This window comes from Heterocephalus glaber, unplaced genomic scaffold, assembly GCF_053883595.1.
Source record: "Heterocephalus glaber isolate CG9 unplaced genomic scaffold, H.glaber_assembly_v1.0 deba00000546, whole genome shotgun sequence".
NCBI lineage: Eukaryota > Metazoa > Chordata > Mammalia > Rodentia > Bathyergidae > Heterocephalus > Heterocephalus glaber.
The window spans coordinates 30,758,847-30,781,021 of NW_028258147.1; the positions used below are offsets into that span (position 1 = coordinate 30,758,847).

At 37.9% G+C, this 22,175-nt stretch overlaps 1 protein-coding gene across 2 annotated transcripts in view; it reads right to left on the reverse strand.

The window, feature by feature from the left end:
- Asb4 (ankyrin repeat and SOCS box containing 4) overlaps positions 1 to 14,787 on the reverse strand; it is a 74,698-nt gene extending 59,911 nt beyond the window's left edge. Inside the window, exons 1-2 of one of the 2 annotated variants that reach the window (XM_004862714.3) lie at positions 14,536 to 14,787; positions 4,404 to 4,703 (exon numbers count right to left, since the gene is read on the reverse strand). In XM_004862714.3, the coding sequence (XP_004862771.2) occupies positions 4,404 to 4,703; positions 14,536 to 14,722 (487 nt within the window). In that variant the 5' untranslated portion in view covers positions 14,723 to 14,787. The remainder of the gene's footprint in view (positions 1 to 4,403; positions 4,704 to 14,535) is intronic. The other variant, XM_021242869.2, reaches the window with a different exon arrangement.
- Between the last annotated feature and the right edge of the window lie 7,388 nt (positions 14,788 to 22,175).

Below are 22,175 nucleotides of genomic sequence, written 5' to 3' on the forward strand. Positions count from 1 at the left end.
GGCAAGTGAATCTTTCCTGGACTTACTGGCTGAAGTCTCATGCATAAGTGCCAGCCTGAGTGAGCACTGTTCAGCCTCCCAGGCGATCTCGAAAGAGATGGGGCCTAACTATGCCTGCTCTGAGAAAGGGTGGCAGCTTGGAGAAAGGAAAGGGCTGCCCCATCTCGGTCAAGAAGTCACAGGAAAAGGCAGTAGTACAAAAAGTTAATAAAATTTCAGTAAAGCTCCATGAATGAGTCCACAAGATCCAATGTACAGTGTAATAACTTCATAATGACTATGGCAAATACTACCATGCTAAGTAGTGGATCTTTAATGTTCTTACCACGAAAGAGTTTAACAAAATAAGTCATTTTTCAAAAATATATAATTTCTCAAACTTCTAAAAATTTTAAAGTAAGTTTAAAATAATTAAAATTTTAATAAAAATAAAAACTAAATCTAAAACTAAATGATTAGTAAGCACAGAGGAGGTGGTCACACATAGAAAGGTGGAGAAACACCAGCTGAAGCCACCCCTGCCCTGTGTCTCTGCACCAGGCCCCTCTTTCCAGGGCTGGCAAAGAAAAAATAAATAAAAAGAAAAATAGAGCTTTTGCAAATGGGAAGAGGAGTGAGATCTGGAAGGAGCAGGAAGGGAAAAGACGGGTAGAGGATGGAAAAGAAAAAGAGACTTAATGTGTTACATACATGCACCAACTGCTTACAGTAAATGTGAGCATTATGTAATCCAAACATGTACTAGAAAGACAGGAGAGAGAGAGAGAGAGAGAGAGAGAGAGAGAGAGAGAGAGAGCGTGCCAGGCTGACCTATTTCCCCTTCATTCCCACAAGTTGAGAAAACCAAGACATCTTTTCAGGAGCCCCACAGCCTTGCATGTAAACTTGTTCTTCCTGGGACCTTTTCGTTCCTTCTCCAGCCTCGTTGGAGGTCCACACCTTCAGTTTTCCTCATCTTTTTGACTGATGACTTTGCCCCAAACATTATTGAGTGGGAGAAGCTATCAGATATGAACTTTCTCTTTTTATCATCACTGAATCTATAAATGTTCTGGCATGGAAAAACATCTTTTTTTGGTTCATTTGCTAAAAATGAAGATGTGTCCATTAGTTCCTGGATTTCATCCCATTTCAACTTCCTGAAGATTTGGAATCTTTCAGTAACTTATCACATGCGTCGTTAATTATTTTCTTCCTATGAATCATTTCCCTGGGCACACACACATTTCTTTTTACCTGTAACATTGCTGTCCTGTAACCTCCCCCAATCTCCTGCAATGATCATGCTGTCCTTATGCTCACTTTTACAGCCAAATTTCTAACAATTGCCTACGTGTGCCACCTCTCATCTCTAGTTACCATTCACTCTTCTAATCTGGCTGTTACATTTCTTCACTCAATTGCTTTTGCTAGTGATGACTGTTACCTAATTTAAGGAACATCTTATTAAACCTTGACAACTGTCCATGTACGTGGCTACCCTTGCTTCTTAAACATGCTCTTAGGTTTTTCCAACTCTTCTGATCAGGCCACCTCACTATTCTTTACTGACTTTTCCATCCTTTCAAAGTCTAAATGTTAGAATTCCCTTGGGTTTATCCTAGATTTTCTTTGTTCTATGCATATTCTTTTTCTGGGTGATTTTATTGACTTCCTTGGCTTTAAATGCAATCTACAAGCCAAGAATTCTAAAAGTTGTAGTTTTAATACAAAGCTTTCTTTTGAGATACATATTTTTTTTTTCTTTTTTGGTTCTGGAGATTGAACCCAGGGCTTTGCACATGCTAGGCAAGCACTCTACCACTAAGCTACACCTCAATTCCATGAAATCCAGACTTTTATATCGAAAGTATTCTTGACTTAATCATTTTGAAATCTCAAAGAAACCTGAAACTTGTCATGTTTAAAATCAAAATAGGGGGACTTACTCTACCTGACTTGACTGCTGCAGCTGTCAGGTGACTGAAACAGAAGAAAAAACAAAACAAAAAGATATACAGAACTGGCTACAGTCTAGCAATAAGCTCATACACATATGGCTTTGATCCTTTGATAAGGATACCAGAGAAATGTAGTAATGAAAGAATAATCTTTCCAAAACCTGGTGCTGGAACAATTGGACATGCATGTTAAAAAAAATAGATGAACTGCAATTCATACCTCACATTAGATACAAAAGTTAGCTCAAAATGAATCCTTGTCCTAAAAGTAAAACCTAAAATTATAAAACTTCTAGAAGAACACATAGGAGAAAATGTTGTCTAATGTAGTTAAAGGTTTTTGTAGATAGGACAAAAAGGGAACAAACCATAATAAAATTGACAAACTAAATTTATCAAGGTGAAATACTGTTCTGTAAAGGAAACTGTTAGAAAAATGAAAAGAAAAGCCGAGAATGAATAAAATATATGCAAACTACAAATCTGATAAGGCACTAGTCTCCAGAATATGTGAAGACTTTCTCAAATCAATAATAAGAAAGCAAGCAACACATTCCTTTTTTTAATCAAAGAAGCAAACGATATGAGCAGGTATTTCACCAATGTGAATATACAGATGGCAAATAAATATATGAAACTCAACACCCTTAGTCATTAGGGAAATTCAAACTAAAATCACAATGAAATTTCAATAAATTCTTAATAGGATAGCTAAAGGATATTTTTAATATCTCACATTATCAGGTTTTGGCAAGGATAAAGAACAATCGGAATAGTCACACATTTCTGAGAGAAATACAAAATGATATCACCATTTTGGAAAATAGGGTGGCTATTTCTTATAAATTTACCAAAGAATCCATCATTTCATTTCTAAGTATTCTTCCAGATGAAATGAAAATATGTCTACATCAGAATCCATACACAAGAGTTTATATCAGTGTCTTTTCAAAATTGTCAAGAACAAGAAATATTCCAAGCCTTTCTCTACTAGAAAGTGAATAAACTACATGCTGTATATACCAATGAATACTGCTCAGCAATTAAAGGTCTGATTTCCTAGCCAACAGAAGCAGATGGATGGACGGCTTTCAGGTGCATTATGACAAGTGGAAGCCTACATATTTAATTTAATTAATATGACATTCTGGAAAAAGAAAAATTATAGGGACAGGAAAAACATCAGTGGTAGGCAGGGGTTGGAAAGAGAGAGGAAATAACCACAAAGGGCATCAAAGAACTCTTTAAGATATTTATAATAATAGTTTCATGAAAATAGTGTTTCTCAAAACCAGTGAATTTTACTGTGAATCTTACCATCTGTAAATTATTCCTCTATTAACCCTTCAAAAAGCTAGTTTAACATTCAGCCCAATGTGTATGTTTCTTCCTCAATTTTCTCCATCTCAAAAGCCAGCATTGCTGTCTGCCTATTTTCTGAAATCAGAGGCTCTGGAATTTCCTTTTCCTTCACCCACAACCTGTGTACAATCCATCTCTAAATCCCCCAATGCCACTTCCAAAATACAGTGCAAAGCCAGTCCTAATCGTCTTACCCAAGCCTGCCCCAGTGCAAGCCAGCATCCCTTTTCATGCCACAGCTGCTTGTTTCCTTGCTGGTTGCCTCCTTGTGTTCTTGCCTCTTCGACTCATTCTCTGTACAACTTCAGAATGACAGTTTCAAGTGAAAATTAAATCACAACATGTCTTGCTTAAAACCCTTCAGCATCTGCATCTCGGGAGCCTGAACCTTGGCCTCCAGAAGGCCCTGTTATCCGCCACATCTGATGTCACCGTGGCACTGTCCCCTCTCCCGTCTGTCCTCTTGTCCCTCCCATCCTACCATACTCAGGCATTTGCTTCAAAATCCCAGTCTTTAGCTCTCCCAGCAAACACCAGTTTGTGCTATTCCCTAGATCTCCACTCCTCTTGCTCCTAACTCCTTTTTTTAATGGCTAGCTCTTTCTTATTCTTAAGGTCTCAGCTTACACATTATGTCCTTAGAGAAATTCTTACACATTTTATTTCAGTTCACTGGTGACCTTAATTTTCACACCCTTGTTTCTCTTCCATTGTACTTTCCCCCACTTTTAATCATATACAGCATTTATTAACTTTATTAACATTTATATCCCATACTGGACTATATATTCTTTGAAGGAAGAAACTATTTTCTCTTTTTTTTACCTACCACATTACCTGATGCATAGTAGGAGCTGAATAAATGTGGATTCAGTAAATGAATAGATTAATGCACTTCCTATAGTGACAACATTTTAAGACCACAATGTGATCATCACTGAATGACCTCTGCCAAAAGAACTCAATGTGTGTTCCTTAGGGTCCCTGAACTCTGCTGAGGGCCTGAGAACACCTGCTAGATAGCCTGCCTCACTAAGGAGGGGTCACTAAAGCTCAAAACCTCGAGTATGGTGATGACACAGTCAGCCGCCTGGAGCTTACCTCGCCACACCAATTGCTTGGCGCAGAGAATGGAGCTTGGTGTGGTACAGAAGTGCAAGGCTGTGTGTCCACTGAGGGAGTAGCAATTGAGCTTGGCTCCACGGTCACAGAGGATCCTCACGCAGTCCACATTGGCCATTTCACACGCCACGTGAAGAGGGGTCTTCCCATTGGGTCTGCAGTTGATTGTGGCATTGTGGTCCAGTAGCACCAAAAGGCATTCCACATGCCCGAACAAGACAGACAGATGCAGGCCTGTGGCCCAGGAAGATTTTAATTTATAACTAGGCAACCAATAACCTGGAAAAAGAAAACGCTGTCTCATTTTTTGATTGAGAATTTTTCCTTGTTTTGTGAGAATTTTTACAAATTGAGTAAAAACTGACCCATGGGTTATAGACTGGTAGGTGATGGATCTGCCAGTGTTTTGTTCCATAAATATTTAGATATATCTAAGTGAGTTAGGCTTTCTAAGTTTCTTCCTTACTCTCTTTGTATCTTCTTTCCTCTCTTTCTTCATCTCTCCCCTCTCTTTCTTTCTTTTTCCTTCCTCCCTCCCTCCCTCCCTTCCTCCCTTCCTCCCTTCCTTCCTCCTTTCATTTTTTCTTTCTTGTGTTTTCATAGTCCTGGGGATTAAACCCAGAGCCTTGCACATGCTAAAGAAGCCCATACCACTGAGCTCCATTCCCAGCCTTTTTTTGAGGCAAGGTTATGCTAAGTTCCTTGGGTTCCTAAGATCCTCCTGCCTCAGCCTCCCAAGTAGCTGAATTACAGGCATGCACCAACACACCCTGCTCTTCTTCAAGTTCTTTCTGTCTCTACTATTCATACTATTTTTTCCTGTATGTATTTTACCTTCTTGGGTCACAAAGGGATTTGAGTTTGAGGCCTCCATTTCTGTGGTTGTACTTTATTTTTCATGATAAATTATGAGACTCTTCAGAAATTTTTTAAACTCCAATCATTGAGAATTTGTCTTAAATAAGTCCAAGCTGTTAGTTTACAAGCTTATAATTTTATTCCATTATAATTATTTTTCCCTGTATTTATTGTTCAGTCCAAAGTGTGAATGTCTAAATATTCTTTTAAAATCAGTCACACATTCCATAATTTTATTTGCCTCCCTGTTGATATATACACTACTTCTTTCCAAAAGATAATTAATACAAAACATTTATTTGTACACAGGATTTTTCAAAATGATCTAGAAAATACAGGCAAAGAAAAAAAAGAAAAGTAACTAGAGGTCAAGAGTACAACAGGTACACAAAATACAAACTATACCTTGTGCAATAGAACTTCATTGCAAATTTGCCTTTGAACTTCCTAGCAGCCAAAATAAACAGGAAAACTAGATGTGTTTTACGCTTAACTACGCCCACAAGCTACACATAAATTAGTTGGCCAAGAGAAGAATGTTTGTTCCCAGAACTGAGATCTTAGACAAAAATTTCTTCTTAGTTATCGGGATTTTTTTTCTTTCTCTTTCCTTCCATCCTTCTCCCTCTGACCCAACATTTTTATGCACTGAGCTATCTTTTTTCTACAAGTCTTCAACAGTTGCTATATTTGACAAGCTGTAACAATCATGAGTGTGTAAACACATGTCAGTATCTACAGCCACAGATTCACTACGAGTGGGGAATGGTAGGTAGAGAAAGATGAACTTCTAATGGCAAGATGAAGATGTGGAGATAGCTTAACACCCTAGTAGAGACCTTAAAGCTGAAACGACAAAATAAATTTTAACATGAATACTTTAAAAGATGGCTTTTAGGCTGTAAAAATCTCACAAATAAAAGGTAATCAGGGCCCGGGATTTAGCTCAGTGGTTCTGGGGCCTGCCTCAAAAGCACAAGGTCCCCAGTTCGATCCCCGGTACAACAACAACAAAAAAGGTAATCAGAATATGGTTTAGTGGTTATTTATGTGAGGAAAAACCTACAGATTTGAGCTGACAGTAATTTCAAAAACAGTGGACTGGAGCTGCCTAAGAAATTAGATGATCTAAAGCCACATTAATCAGAATGTGATGCCCAGAAAAAGAGAAGCAAAGTTGTATTCTTCATTAATTAGATGAGGTCAGAATAAATCTGAAATGTTATGATTACTTCTAAGCACCAAACTTTACAAGAAATGATGAGAAACCACGGGCAGTCTAAGGATGATGATGATGACCATAGTAAAGGTGAGTTTGGTGACCAGGTACTGAAACTCTCTCAATTAAATGAAAAATAATACATATTTACCACTCCTGGGTATCTCTCCTACAAGGGAAATGGTTCGTGTGTGAAATACCTTACAGGGCCACAGTACTACACAAGTCCAAGGAGCACTGTTTGCATGGTACTCTGAAAGATAATCCTGGGAGTTATGGACCCTGGTAACCTGGCCTATATGTAGGACTATGTGTACACTACAGCACTATTCCTAATAGCTAAATGGTCGAACACAAGCCTCACTGTTCATTAATAAGAGACATTAACCCAATTGTATAGTACATTCATTCAACTGAATAGTATACAGCCATTAAAAAGAATCAGGCAGTTGTATATGTACTGAAATCAATAGATGTCAAGATATATTACACTATGCTATCATATGCAAGTCTATTTTAAAAGTTTTAAATACTCCAAACAAGAAAATATTTACACTCTTTTTTTTTTTCAATACCAGGGATCTAACTGAGGACCTTGCGCTTGTGAGGCAGGCGCAGTACCATTGAGCTAAATCCCCGGCCCCTAAGAAACTATTTATAGTGGTGGCCTCTGAGAAAAATCCGGAACTGGGGGATAAGCACATAGGTAGGTGTACTTGTTCCTGAATGCCCCCTTTGTAATGTATAAATTTAGTATCTGACACATGTATGAAATCTTTAAAAATTTTGTAAAATTAAATTATCATCCTTTGTCTGAAGGAAAAAAAGAATTTAATTTAAAGAGGCCATTTACAGGGTCACAATGCTGATTAACCTCACAGGAATCAATCAACATAACTCAAAGTTCGTCTCTCTGGGTCCCACCCTTTCACCTAGCTACACACGTATAAACACACACACACACACACACACAATCTTTTTTAATCCCCTTCAGAATTCTAAGGGCATTTTGCTTTCTTTCACAGCCACATCCGTCCTTACCCAAATCTGCTCTTTCTGAAGAATTTCACTTATTTTGCACTAAGGCTTAATGGATTGAGGATTGTTGGAAGTGTGCTCCCTCTCAGGATTATCTGAATTTATCTAGGAATCTGTGTTCAGCCATTAGAATGAAGTTCTAAGATACTGAGAGGAGATTTCAGACTCTGAGAAGGATGCTCTTTGATGATAAGGGTTTTTCCTGGCAGAGCCATGTGCCTGTGACTCTGTAGCATCACAGGTAGCTTAAATGAGGAAGTCGCAACCTTGTGCTTCTAATGTGTGTTTGTGTGTGTCGATAGATGCACACACATGACATCAGGGTGCAGGTATCTACACAGCTGTTTATGCATTCCTATTTAGTTCTATACATTAAATATGTGCTCCAAGCAGAATTCTTAAGCTAAATGGTATACAACCTGCTTTTGATTCATTAATATGAATGAAACATTTTAATATCAATACATAGTCATTTTAATACTCAAATTTCTCCAACAAGCAACTTGGAAAGATAAGTTTTTTTCTGTCTTGGAAAAATTCTGGCTCCATATCTGAAAACCAGGTTCTATTTTGCCTGCTGATTAGCCTCAAAGATCAGGCAGCTCTGTGCTGCAACTGACTGGAAACTCATGCCTGCTTCTGCAATGGGAAGAAAAATGATCTCCAAAAGGAAGCAGCAGAGAGCTGATTAGGAAAACATCATTTTGATATAAAACCAAAGAAACACAGAATATTGACACTGGGGGAAGGATTATGCATTTCAAGCCTTTCATTTTCCAGATGAGAAAACTGCCACTTTTTCAACCTGCTAGACCCCTAAGTCACCTGCCTCGGTCCAAGCTTATGGACCCAGAATATGTTGAAGGCAGAATTTCCATCTGTCTTTGTCTTTGTGGAGGCAGAATAGGTTTAGCTCCAAGCCTGCTTTACAAATTGCAAAGAAAGGAAGAAGATTCTGAATTCATCTGTAATACGTCACATCTCTGATACGGAAATGTGTTGGCTTGTTGATTCTTTTTTCTTTGTCCTGAGTTACCAGTAGCATCTAGAGAATTTATCTTGCCTGTTTATTGCATGAATCAGTCATCCTTGGCTTTTCTGGTCAGTTTCATCTGCATCTTCCATAATCATAACCATTAACTGGTAAATCAGGCTCACAGAACAGGAAGTCTTGGAATGGAGCCAACACCCAGAATGGAATTGTGCCTACAACTCACCTCTGTTAGACGGAAAATGTGTAACTGGGGGAGAACAAGCCACCTTAGCTACTGCCCCTGGAGAGGCGACAGGGAAATACGGGCGTGGCCATGTCTCGGGACATGCTAGTGTTCATTTTAAAGCTCTGTCGTAGAACTTTGGTGTGAGCATGTGAGCGTGGGCCAGGGGCTCCTGGACAGTTTAGCCCGAGCTGAATAGGAAAGCCTGCTGCATTGAACAGAGAAAAGAGCAGTCTACAGCAAAGGGGCCCCTCACATATAATTACCACCTTAAAATGGGGCCAGAGACCGGGGCCACTGGGTGGCAAGTGTGGAAATAGTACACTTACCCTCACAGAGGACCAAACCCCAGGTAAAGCGATTTTCAAAAACCATAGACATGACCACACCTATTAACGTGCTTGTGTGGATGCTGAGAAGCAAAGAGATCAGAATCTGCCCCCAAACTATAATCACTTTTGGTCTAAGTATGCTAGAAATACCATAAAGTGATCACCCAGATTGCTTTGTTTGACTCTCCCTTCTCTCTGCAGAATTTTCCCAGAAATTCGAAGCCGAGAAATGTGGTTTATTCTTAGTGTTCATGTTTCAAAGGTCCCCTCTGTTCACCTCCACAGATGCCTGGCTGCCCTTTTCCTGTGAGCTCAGGCTGCAAAAAAGGACAAGGGAGGGAGGCAGCATGAGGCAGGGCCCTTGGGGGCTGGGTAAGAGAGTGACGCTTCCGCCCCCCTCCAGTCTGAACCACTCACTCTCCACCTGAAGTCTGCGGAGTGCAGGAAGGGGTGGCTCCTTGGAGAAGAGCTTGGTGTCAGGGAAGGGCTCCACCGAAGAAACTGAGGAAGAAAGACAGATGCTTCCCCCTGTGCACAGACCCCGAGAGAACTTCCAAACACAGGCTCACCTTTACCTTCCCTAGAGCCTGGTGCATAATCTGTTTACATAATTTCACCTCCATGACATCACAGATCATCTGCACAGAGGAGCTTAGAGAGGGTCCTTAGCAAAGCCCCTGTTTTACAAATGAAGACGAGTCTGCCAGGGGTTAAGTAGTAGAGAGTGCCCATGTCCATATAAATTAGTACTGACCGAGGTCAAACTCCATCTCCCCAAAATCTTTATCTACCCATCTCTGATCTGAAGCTACATGCACTTCACCTCCAAACCAGTATAACTTGTAGCTAAAAGTTCTGAAGGAAATTTAGAAGTTTTACCTTTGCAAAAATATGCAGGTTATTCTCCTGTGTGTATGCATGTACATGTTTTATTTAAGCCCAAAACCAATGAATTATGCCTGTGTAGCTGGGCAGAGCTCAGAAAATATGGTAAGGAGCAGAGTTTTGGCCATTTGGGAAAAAGGATTGGTTTTGCTCCAGCATTTGGGGACACTGTAAACATCTCCGGGAAAACTTCAGCTAAGCCAGGGCTCTGTAACAATTATCAACCAGAATGTTATCTGAGTCACCCCAGCCCCACACAGGAGAGGCCTCTGTGATTACAGCCAAAGGTTACACACACAGCTCATGGCCGGATTAGCAGACATTTGCTCTGCCTGTGTCCACTTATTTACACAGTCCTGAAGGATTATAGACTGAAGTGCAATTCTTGGCTATTTTTTAATAGCTAATAATTTCAGGATAATTCTCTGAGTTCCTCTTGGGAGGTTAGGAGGAATCAAGCTGAAAATGAAAAATTTTAAAGGAAAAAGTTTGAGCATCGAGGAAAGGAAAAGAGCTCTAGCATAATAATGGGAAGCAAGAGAGTAGATTTCTAGAAACAAAAAAAATTGGGTGATACAGAGATTATTGATTAAGAGAGCAGAAATAAGAACTTTCATGATATTTGGAAAGCGGTTGCTACATAGTAAAGTAGATAAAGTACCTGCCAGAAAGTTTTCAAGTGAAATCATTCACTTGTTATTTTAATTAAAAATATGACTACCAATCAAGGAACCAGAGGCTGTGGCCCATAAATGAAGTATTTAAAATGCATTACACTGATTAATAAAAGGACTCTGATTACCTTGCTGACTAGAAAATTTCATACCAAAGAGATACGTTTGGTATTCTGCCCACATCATTAATGATTCAAAACACATATATCTGAAGGAGAATCAAAACTTGTAGTTGGACAAACCTTTGGGAACAGCTTTCAGGATGTTCATTCACTTTTCCTGTACATGGGTCAGCACCAGGGACCAACATGAAGTGCCTTTGTGTTTTCATGAAGATTTCTTCTGAGTTTGCTTTCACTCTGGATACTGTCTGCTTGTCTCAGAATAAACTTTATATCATGACATCCCTTAAATGTTCAACTATTTATTGGATCCAGTATTTAAAAATTAATCTATATACTTATGTTTTTTTATGTCATTATTTTTAAAGTGATCATCTGGTAAATGCTATTTTGCTTACTTGTTTTTAAGACCCATATTTCTGCCATTCCCTGGGAGGTCTCTCAAATGCCAGCCAGCACATTTTATTGTTTGTTTTACAAAATATGTTGTTATTTAAATTAATAAAACATGATTTTATCTGAAGACTTTTGCTTTAGGTTTTTATTTGTTTGTATGCTTTTGTGGTGCCAGGATTGAACCCAGAACCTTGTGTATGCTAGGCAAGCTATGTCCCCAGCCCTTTAAAAAATTTTTATTTTGAGATCTTGCCCAGGCTGGATGGGAACTTGCAATCATCAAATTTGGATCCTCCCAAAGTGTTGGGACTACAAGCATGTGCCACTGAAACCAGCTGAAGATTTTATTACTACACTTAAAGTAACTTGAAAGAACAACTGAATGTGTCTCCAACTTTAAGAAATTACTACTAAGTGCTGGGGAAACACAGGACCCACAGTTTGGACATACATTCTGGAGATGGACTTCCAAATCTGTCCTCAGATGGGCTTGGAGAGGGACCCAGAGCTGCTGGGAGAAGGACAAATGAGTTTCCAGACTTCTTTGTAACCTAATAGCTTTATTCTCTGCTACACACTAAATCTATATTTGTTTATAGATTATAGTCAACTTTTGATTATTGGTGTACTTATTAGGTTGCAGATTTCGGAAACTAACATTTAGATACTAAATTGATTTTTTAGCCAGCAGAGTTCTGAGTTACCATTCCAAAAATGACACAATGACCTTCATATTGGCTTAAATGTACTGTATTTAAAATTAAAATTTAAATACTTATTGCAATCCCATGAAAAATACTATAGTATGTTTTAAAAGAAATAAAAATGGGTAAAAATTGTTCTGTTAATCTTTCTCAGGACAATCAAATATTGAGTACAGAATCATCAGTTATGTAAGAAAATTTAAAGTAGCATATTTGTTATAGGTTTTACCCTTATAGGTAGTAATTTAAGCTGAAAGTAACTAAAGCTGAAGAAGCCCAACCTTTCCAAGTAAACAAAAATATTGTTTCCCAATCTGGATGCTAGTTACCTAGGGTTATTTTGTAAAACTTAGTTAGGCTGCTTGCTTACAATTTGTGTACTTTTCTGCCTACAGCTTTTCAAATATGCTTTTAAAAAATCAAAGAGTAGCACATAGCAGTTCAACAGTTTTCAATGGCCAAAAGTTCTGCTTTTAGTTAATAAATTCTCAAGGGCTTTAATCCAGCCACATACCCTTCAAGGCCACACAGAAATAGCTCCTATTCTTTAGAACTATTTGAAAAAGCACTCAGTAACTAACAAACAAGTCCTAGGCCTTCTGTTCCACAACGCTCCTAAAGCACTCCTTTGTGAGTAGAAATTGATATAAAAAAAAAAAACCTCTTCAGTCTATGTCACTCACCCAGCAACTAGGATACTGTTTATATCTAACCTTAGTATTGAAAGAATTGATGATTGGATCAGAAGTATGTGAGAAAAAAACCTGAAGTAACTCCAAAGAAAGATGAAGCTTTAACTTGAATTTAAAACTGAAGAGACAGTTTTACACTCCTATTAAATGGATTTTTTCTACACATACCTGTCCATACACACATGAGCCAATGATTTCCTGCATAAACCCTGAAGATATGGCTCTAAGTCCTAGTGTTTCTGTGCAGACAACCACCTAGCATACAGAACACTGGAATTGTTTCTTTCCTTTCTCAGGTTCTGTAATTTTCTGTCTCCCAATTGAAAGCCACAGCCCGTAGTCCTAACACTATGAAAACACTCATTAGAGTGAATGAAGATTTGGCTCTACGAGGACCATACGAGTCGACTTGCATTGACAAGAATTTAAAACAGTTTCTTCTCACTCACAGGTAATGACACCAGCATCTCAAAGTTCCTTTCTTAAAACCTCAGAAACTTCACATGGCCCCCGTGATTTGGCTATTGAGAAAATGAGAAAAGATAGTCTTCCAGATTCAGGGTCAAATAAATTACCCATCGCCTCGGCCCTGAGTTATTTTACATTAGACATAAGTATAAGTTTTCAGTATACCTTTAAAATATTCTTAGCATTCAGGACTTGCTATTTAACCAGTTGTTCACTAAACAAATTCTTTTACTACATAAATTCATAAGATAGAAGCAATTTAATTACATAGTATGCAATTTTTTCTTTTTAACAGTCTCCATCTAATTTTTTTTTAAAAAATAGATACTTCCTTTATCTTTCAGTCAAAATAACCATACCAATTTATCATGAAGCTTGTAAATACAAATCCTAAGCAGAGAAACTGGCCTTAACTATTCTATTTACTTCCTTCAGAACTGATTATCAGAGACCATTGAATTAGTACAGAAATGTATACCATTAGCATTTTGTCTGAAAGTTAATGGCACTTGTGATTTATATATGAACAAAAAACATCCCTATACATGAAAAATAATTGCATACACTCTATCGGTAAATGCTACACCTGAAGCCTTCTCATCTCTTTTATTTAAACAGAAGTGATGTTAAGTAGGGTATTTATTTGCAGTCTGCTCACCAGATGGTCTAACTACTCAAGTTCCCTCATTAACTAGTTGATTTGGGAAGTTAGAATCAGCATGCTAATTTATTTTTGATTTATTAAGCATGGATTCCAGAAAATTCCCTGATTAAAAAAAATTGCCTTAATTTTTGTTTTCCTTACTTTTGTATAAAACAGATATGCTGCATTAAACACTTCTACAATCTTGTTCTATGATTGTAGTTCAGAAAAGAAAGTTAGCTTTTTGGTTTTTCTGAGTTTAGCTTTTGTGCCTGAACTAAAACTCATTAAAATGATGAAGATCATCAAGGTGCCTGTGGAACACCTTCTTCCATTAATTAACCCTCAAATGGAGGAGAAAACCTTTTTCATTCACGTGGACACAGAGATGATGTATCTTTAAGTGGCTGTTAACAGAGAATTATCAGCCTGTCCCAAGCCAGCCACATTGTCTAGATTAGGTCTCAACGCTCTGTTTCAAACACAATCTAAAAATATTTTGTTAATTTGTGTCATCACAGTCAGAAGAAAAATTAGAAACATAGAATGCATTACTAAATATAATTTGTTCAGGATTTCAATTTCTAAGCACAAGGTGAAAAAAGAAAAGTAAGAAATACACTCAATATATATGTTTATGTATACTGTATATACTTTTATATGTAATATACATATCATAAGTATATGATACAGATCAGTCCATAAACATTGTAGTTTAAAAAGAATGAAAAGATAAAATTAGAAATATGTTTTAAGCAAATACTTGAACAATAAGAGCTACTGGTTTAGAGTAGGTAACTCATGTTTGCATTTTTTAAAAATCCATTTTCTATCAATTTTACAATTGCACCTATATTTTTTACCTTGTTTATAAGATGCCAAAACCATGTTCTCATCTTCAACTTCAAAAACTGTGTCCACATCTATTTGTCTTTTGATTAAAATAGCCTTCAATTTTCCAAAGTCATTTGACTTTAGAGCTTCAAGGAAATTTTTCTTAGCTAACTTGGCAGCTTCAGATTTAGTGATTGGGGCAGTGGTGTCTTCCATCCTCTTGTCCCTCTGGAAGCTGTGTTGTGATTGCTCAGGAGAGCAGCGCCAAGCAAACAGGCACAGGCTAGAGAGTCCAAAAACTGTTGGCTAATTTTATCCCAAAGTTATGCTGATCTGTTCTATTTATATAGGGATCATTTCAAACTTCAAAATATCCTTCTTGGCTGTCACTGCATTTCCAAGTCCCTGAAACTCATTGTATATTAGCTGATTCATTCAGTAATACATAGTGTTGACAGGAAAGGAAGCTCTCGCAATACATTTCCAAGCATGAAATGTTATTGTTACTTCTTATATGATAAAAGTAATAATATAAGATTTAAAAGCTCTTAAGAGTCTTTTTTTCTTTCCTCACTAAAACCCTCTAGTGCCTGGCTAAAGACTCAGTGTCTTGCTCTAACCAATAAGCAAAAATGAAAATTTGTTTCAGTTGTTGATACATATGCCTCTGAAAACTTGTAATAGTTTTTGTAAATAAGACGGTGACATCAAGCCAGATTATATATATTTGAAAATAAATAGAGCCCTTTTGAGTGACCTAGACTTGAATTTTTTTGATGTTATAAAAAAGGAGGGTAGGGCCGGGGATTTAGCTGATTGTTTTATGCAGCCTGCTGCGCAAGTGCAAGGACCCGAGTTCGATCCCCGGTAGCAAAAAAAAAAAAAAAAAAAAATGGAGGGTGGAACAGTGGACGAGGGCATTTTAGGGGAAAAGAGAATAACAAGAAAAAACAGCTAAAAGCAAAAAGTAAATGAATTTTATTGAGCATTGTATTTTTCCAAACCAGTTGAAAAAATATTACATTGAGATAATTTGGAAATATAAACATGGGCTAGTTCTTACATTACCAGATAATAATATGGAATTATTTATTTTACAGTGTGATAAAATGTATTATGGTTATGTACAAAAATATCCTTTATATAAAGTGATGTAGTAAGGGACAAATAATGATATCTAAAACTTTTTTTGTAGTTGTAAGGATCAAACCCAGGATCTTGCATAGCATGCACTTTAGTACTGAACAAACTCCCAGCCCCTCAAGCTTTTCAAAAACAGTTCCCATATACAATAGGTAGGTAGGTGTGTGAGTGTCAGTGTGTAGGTATCTATGCATGTGTGTGTATGACTAGAGACAGAGAAAACAAAGGTGAAAAAAGTTAACAGCTTGTAAATCTAATGAACTTGTGCAGTTATCTATTATGTCATTCTTTCAGCTTTTCTGGAAATTTGAAGTTTTTCAAAATAAAAGTTGAAAGAAAAATACACACTCAATTTTTTACTTATAGTCACTAAAAATAGAAAAATGAAAACTAGTACTAACAAGAATACAAATAAATCATATTTGCATATTGTTAATGGGAGCCAAACTGATATAGACTTTCTGCAGAAAAATTAGCAACATTAATTTTTTAAACTTTAAAATGGCATTATTATTTGATTATTAGAATTTAAGTATGTAAATATGGATGCAAATCACAAAGTATTTTTTAACTTATTAAATAAATGTGCAGACATAAACACAAGAAACCAACAAACCATAAGGACTGTGTAACCAAAACACAGATCAAACCATAGAAAGGCTCAAGCTCATCTGAAGTCCCCTGCATGTCCTCTTCCACTCAAAACACTCACCTACCTCCCAGCGACAGCCATTGTCATGACTTCTAATAATGTAACTAGTTTTGCTTATTTTGTATTTTAGTTTTAATTTTTACTATTCAAAATTTTTGTTCATTTCAACATGTTTTAAGTTTTCCAGATTTTAAAAATAGTAACAACAACAGCATCATACATGCAAATGCTTCCTCAAATAGGGTTTGGTCCCCAAAAGACTGTTCTGTGACATACTGCTTTTGTGAAATTGGACTGAGATTCTTAGGGAGCAGTTTACAAGTCTATCTTAAGTTGTAATTTCTTCCCAAAAAATGCCTACTGGGTACTTGTTTTAACACTTTCAGAACACTGATGAAATAGTAGTCAAAAAAAAAAATCGTAATACTTGCTTAAGTAGAACTTAGCATGTACTGGATTTCAGTGGGGATGGAAGTCCCTGGATTCTTTCCTTTCTGTCTCCTGTCCACTCGAGTTTGTCACAGAATTGTATATTCATTGAATTTCATACAGAAATAGTATAGTTTGTTTATATCCAATTAATGTATCTGATTGCTCTTTTAATTAATCCCATCTTGTTAAAGGCAAAGGGGAGCACAGTTTTATTTTGCTTTTATTGGATATGTTTAGTCTAATCCAATTATTTAGCAGTCTCTAGGAAAGAATCAGTCTCTTAATAAAATTCTTTGAGAATTCTGACTTTTCTTCTCAAAGGGCTTCCAGGAATAAAAGATCTATAGTGAAACAATATTCAAAATACTAATATTAGCCAAGTGTGGGAGTGCATGCCCCTAATCTCAGCACTTGGAAGGCTAAGACAGAAAGATCACCACAAGTTTGAGGCCCACCTGGGATACATAGTGAGTTGAAGGCCAGCCTGAACTACATAGCTAGACCTTGTCCCAAATCAGAACAAAATACAACAAAACCCTAATATTTAACAATCAGTATTCATTAGAAGAGACCTTTGCTATAAATTACCAGTATGGGCAGACCAATGTGAATCAAGTGGATAAGAGAGTCCTCAGTTGGACTCATTGTCCTATGGACCCTCCCTGATTCCCATCACAGAAAGGTAGAAGGTTTTCTCACTAACTCAATCCTTTTTGGCTCTATTCAGATTTCTGAATCAGTACTGGAGTATGTGATCTCAGTCACTTGCCTCCAATTCTGATGTCCTCAAATGTCTCGAACCACATGGTTATTTTAGCCCAATGTACACTCGGAAGCTGTGAGTCCTCGTTTCAGGCACATCACCACTGCAGGGCCCTTATACTTCATACAAGGACCATGACCAACCAGTAACTTTCTATTTAGACCTGTTAAGGCCACAGTGGAGATGGATCTAAACTCTGGACTAGAGTTCTCCAAGGAGTCCATGTTTTCTCTAACACTGAGCCACTAGCTTCAGTGTCCTCAGAATTGTTCCAGTATATCTAGTTGTTTCTAAACCACTCACCCCATTGAACTTTAACTCTTGAAGAAGCATATAAGAATGGAAGAGAACATAGCATCTAACCCCTCAATCAACCTACATACATCTCCTCAATCTATAGAGGCTTCCAATCTTTCTGGGTAGCCAATTTTTGGACTGTTAACTTTCTATACAACTTTTCCTTTTCATGCATAGGTCAACGAGCCTGTTAATCCAGGCTTGAGGTCAACCCCAGGGTAGGAGAGTTTTCATCTTTGTATTGTGGAGGAAACTTTGCAAGACTGAGTTCAGGGGTGGTCCTTAATATACTAAAGAAAGAAACAGTGCTTTAGAAAATCTTTTTCTTTTTTCTTCTTTTTTGTAGTATTGATGATTGGACCCAGGGACTTTGACTAAGATATATACCCAGCTCTGTTTTGGTTTTGGGATCTTTGGGGGTTTTTTTGTTTTTGTTTTTGCTTTTTTTGAAACAGGGCCTTGCTAAGTCACTGAGTTGCCCAGGCTGGGCTTGAACTTGTCATCCTCCTGCCAGAGTTTTGGGATTATAGAAAGGCACTATCATACCTTTCCTCTAAAATTCTCATTTTTGTGTGCCTGATATTCACAACTTTGTCTTCCTGAAGGACTATAAAATAAATGGAACTAAAAAAACTATAAAAATAAATGGAACTAAACTTTGCAGAATAATTTAAGAAAAAGTAAACTTCCATGAATGTATAAAATTAAAGTTACCTCTATTATTCTGCTAAAATTCATTTATTAACCAATATATCTAAGCAACAGAATATAGAATTTAGGGATTATTCACACTTACAAAACAAATAGGTCTTTAATGAAATCTCCCATTAAAGTCATTGTAACATATACGAAATAATGTGTCCACTGCTAATAAAACAGACTTGAGGTCTAGGCTTGCCTTTATTAGCTAGACCACAGGTTCCAGTCACCATCTATCTTGGCCCCAGCAGGTCACATTACCCAGTGGCCATGTTTCATTTCATATAGTCAAGCCTGTCAGAGATTCCTGTCTCCTCAGCTCTTAAAAATAAGAACTCTCATCCTGTAAGATGGGATTTTTATTAGTGTTTCATGACATGCCTGGGACAATGTCCTCTGCTCCTGAAATGGCATGAAGAGCTTTCTGACAAGGCGAAGCTGTGGTGAGTCGACCATGAGACCCTCTCATACTCTCCACAGACCTACAGTTGAGGCAGTAGGCTTCCAGTTTTCCTGATGTCTGTGTATAACACAGCCTGTTCACTGCAGTACCACCTTTGGAACACACATGGCCCTTTGGTTTACTATGGTATTTAGACATGAATTTGATGCTACTAGCTGCAATTATCAAATGTAACCTTAGGAGAGAAATTAGCAGCCAAAATGCATTCTCAGAAACTAGAGTTTCTGTGAAAACAGCATACCTCGGGTCTCTCTGATTTTCCTAGCAATAAAATAAGATGTCTTTTCTATAAGCCCACAGACATGGGTGACAAGGTTGTTTGACATCCCTTTCTTCTTATCTGTTATATTTAAATTACTATGCAGCATTTTCCTCACAACGTGTAACCCTGTTTTCTTTGTCATAATTTCAAATGTGTTAGTCCCAAAGTTTTGTATAAGGATGCTTTTGGTTGTAGGTACAGCCAACAACTGGAAGTGACTTAAATAGTAAATAAAATGTATTGGTTCACAAAGTGGAAAATTTCAGTTGTAGAATATGTTTCAGCAGAGGTCTGATCCAAAAGATTTTAATATCAGTAAGTCTGTGCCAAGTACGTGCCATTACCAGTACAGATCAGGAAAATCAAGAACCAAAATTTTGCCATTTTGTCAGATGGCAAAATCAAGAACCACTTACCATCTGACATCTACAAAATCAGACGGCAAATAAGTAGTAGATTAAAACTCAAACCTAGCTCTTGAAATTTGAAAACCAATGTTTCTGTTGATCAAGTGGCATTTTAAACCATATTGTTTAGGTTAATTAAAAAAATTATATTTGATCACTGAGTAATAGAGGAAGAAATCTGTTGATATTTATTTTCTCAGTCAGTAATACTTAGGGAAAATTTAACTATGGACCACTTCCTATATTATTATTATTATTTTTTTTTTTTTGGTATATAGAAAACTACCCCATCATTTCCAACCTCTCATAGGTCAGGTCATGAAACCTCAGCTGAGATACTGGAAGACTGAGGGTTAAATGAGGTCTTTTCAAAGTGGCTTATTTGCTAGACAAAAAAGTGAGTGCTGGCAATTTTGTTTCTGTCCATATACTCCTTCCTATTAGGCAGCCTGAGTGTTCTCCCAACATGGCAGGTGATTTCTCCTGGAATGAAAGAATACAATAGAGCAACTCAGAACCTTCAGTGTCTTTTCTACTTAATATAGAAAGTCATACACCACCATTTCTGCCATATACCACTGGTCACACAGACTAGCCCTGACTCAGTGTGAGAGAGAATGCAAGCTAGGCACGACTACAAACCACTGGGGCAGAGCAGGAAAGCGAACCACTGGGATCCATCACAGCTACCACCAGTGCTTTTTCTGAGCTCTTTGGATGCATTTTAAAAAGTGCAAGTTTCTATGTCTATGAAACTTTGATATTAGTGGAGGGGCTGTGAGGGACCAGACCAAAAAAAAAGTGAAATATATATCATTTTTCAGGTGCTTATACATGATACCAAGAAAAATAAACTGAGAATGGCATTGGATCTCAGGCAGACCAAAGTCACCCTTATATAATCAGAAAATGGTAGAAGTAAGAAAAGCCTCCTCTGCTTTTGGGGGGCTCTGGGAAGATGTTACAGCCTGGAAACACTGCATCTTTGCATAACTGCTCAGAAAAGTCCCATTTTCTTGAGCACTAACTTGAGGGCAGTGAGAACCACATTGATATTTAGGGGAAGAGCTTTCTAAGCCAAGGGAGCTGTGGATTCTGAGGCCCTAGGATTGGGGAAAGGAGAAGAACCACCACGAGATCATCCTCATTCTGAAGCTGGCACCTCTTTTCAGGTTTTTTGAAACTCAATAAAGCTTAAGAGTGGAATGGATGGATACCCGTTTATTTTATTTCTATTTATAAATTTTATTTATCTTATTTTATTTCTTCTTGATCCCAAGTCCAATTCTCTGACAGGTAAGCCTGGAAGAACATCCCCAAACCTGCTGTGTGCCAGGCCTGCTACCTAGAAGGTTCTCAAAAAATGGTAATTTATGATGATTTTGCTTTTTCCATAGATCAGCAAGAAAGTGCATATTTTATTTATAGATAATCAATATTAAAGTGAGCAAGCAAAAAAGTTGCGAATCATATTGGGGTTTTTTGGTTTTTTTGGGGGGGGGGTTGGTACTCAAGATCAAACTTGGGACCTTCCGCTTGTGAGGCAGGCGCCGGAACCACTGAGCTAAACACCCGGCCCCATATTGAGTTTTTAATTAGCTATTTTCTAAAGCCACTCTTAGCTCAGATTTTGATGCATGACAGCAGGACTATAAGAGATCTAGCAAATTGAGATGGTCAGAACTGTACTCTTGTAACGGTACTGATCAGTTCTACCCTAAGCATACCATTTCACAAGAGCAATCCCCGGGGATGTATCAATCAGATGCAACAAAGGCACTGGGAAAGAGGTACAAATTGTTCCTGTCCTTCCTATCCATGGGCTAACAGAACATCACAGCTCTCCTGAGAGAGCCAGCTAGTGTTTCTCTAAGATCAGCCTGGAGTCCTCTCTGGATGGTGGAACAGACTCAGTTATGTTCCCAGCTCTGAAGATAATTAGCGGTGTGTTTCAAACGATTCAAAATACCTCTCCGTAACTCACTTTCCTCTAAGTAAAATGAAACCTATTAGATTCACTCTCCAGCCATTTGGGCTTTTTGCCCCTTTCTGAATACAGTGCGCTGGGCACTGGCAAATGACACTTTTCCAGAGGCCCTTCCGGCGATTTTGTCTTCTAACATCTGGGGGTACTCGAAGAACTCCTAAGAACCTTCCAGCTCTAAAGTTCTGGGCACGTCTGCTCTTGGTCATAATTACAAACTGAAAGCCTGTATGTTTCTCATAAAAGTGTGTTGAAAAATCCGCACAAATGGCTGAAAAGATTGCTTTGAAATCGGTAGGGCCCAAAGGCCCTACTCAATACAGCTTCACTCAGAACTCTGTGGACCTGCAGGCTTGGGTGGAGCCAGCTGAAGAGAGAAGCCACTACTGCCAGCTTCGGAACCAGTACCAGAGAACAAACCCGCTGCCTCCCTTGGAAGAGCATTTCAGCTGAATTTGTAGGTCATCACACGGAGTGCTTCCGGAGAACCTGAGTCCCTGGCATGATCCTAGATTGTTCCCTTTCAAAAGCTTCCTGTATGGGTGGCTGATGTCAGTGTGGCTGGAT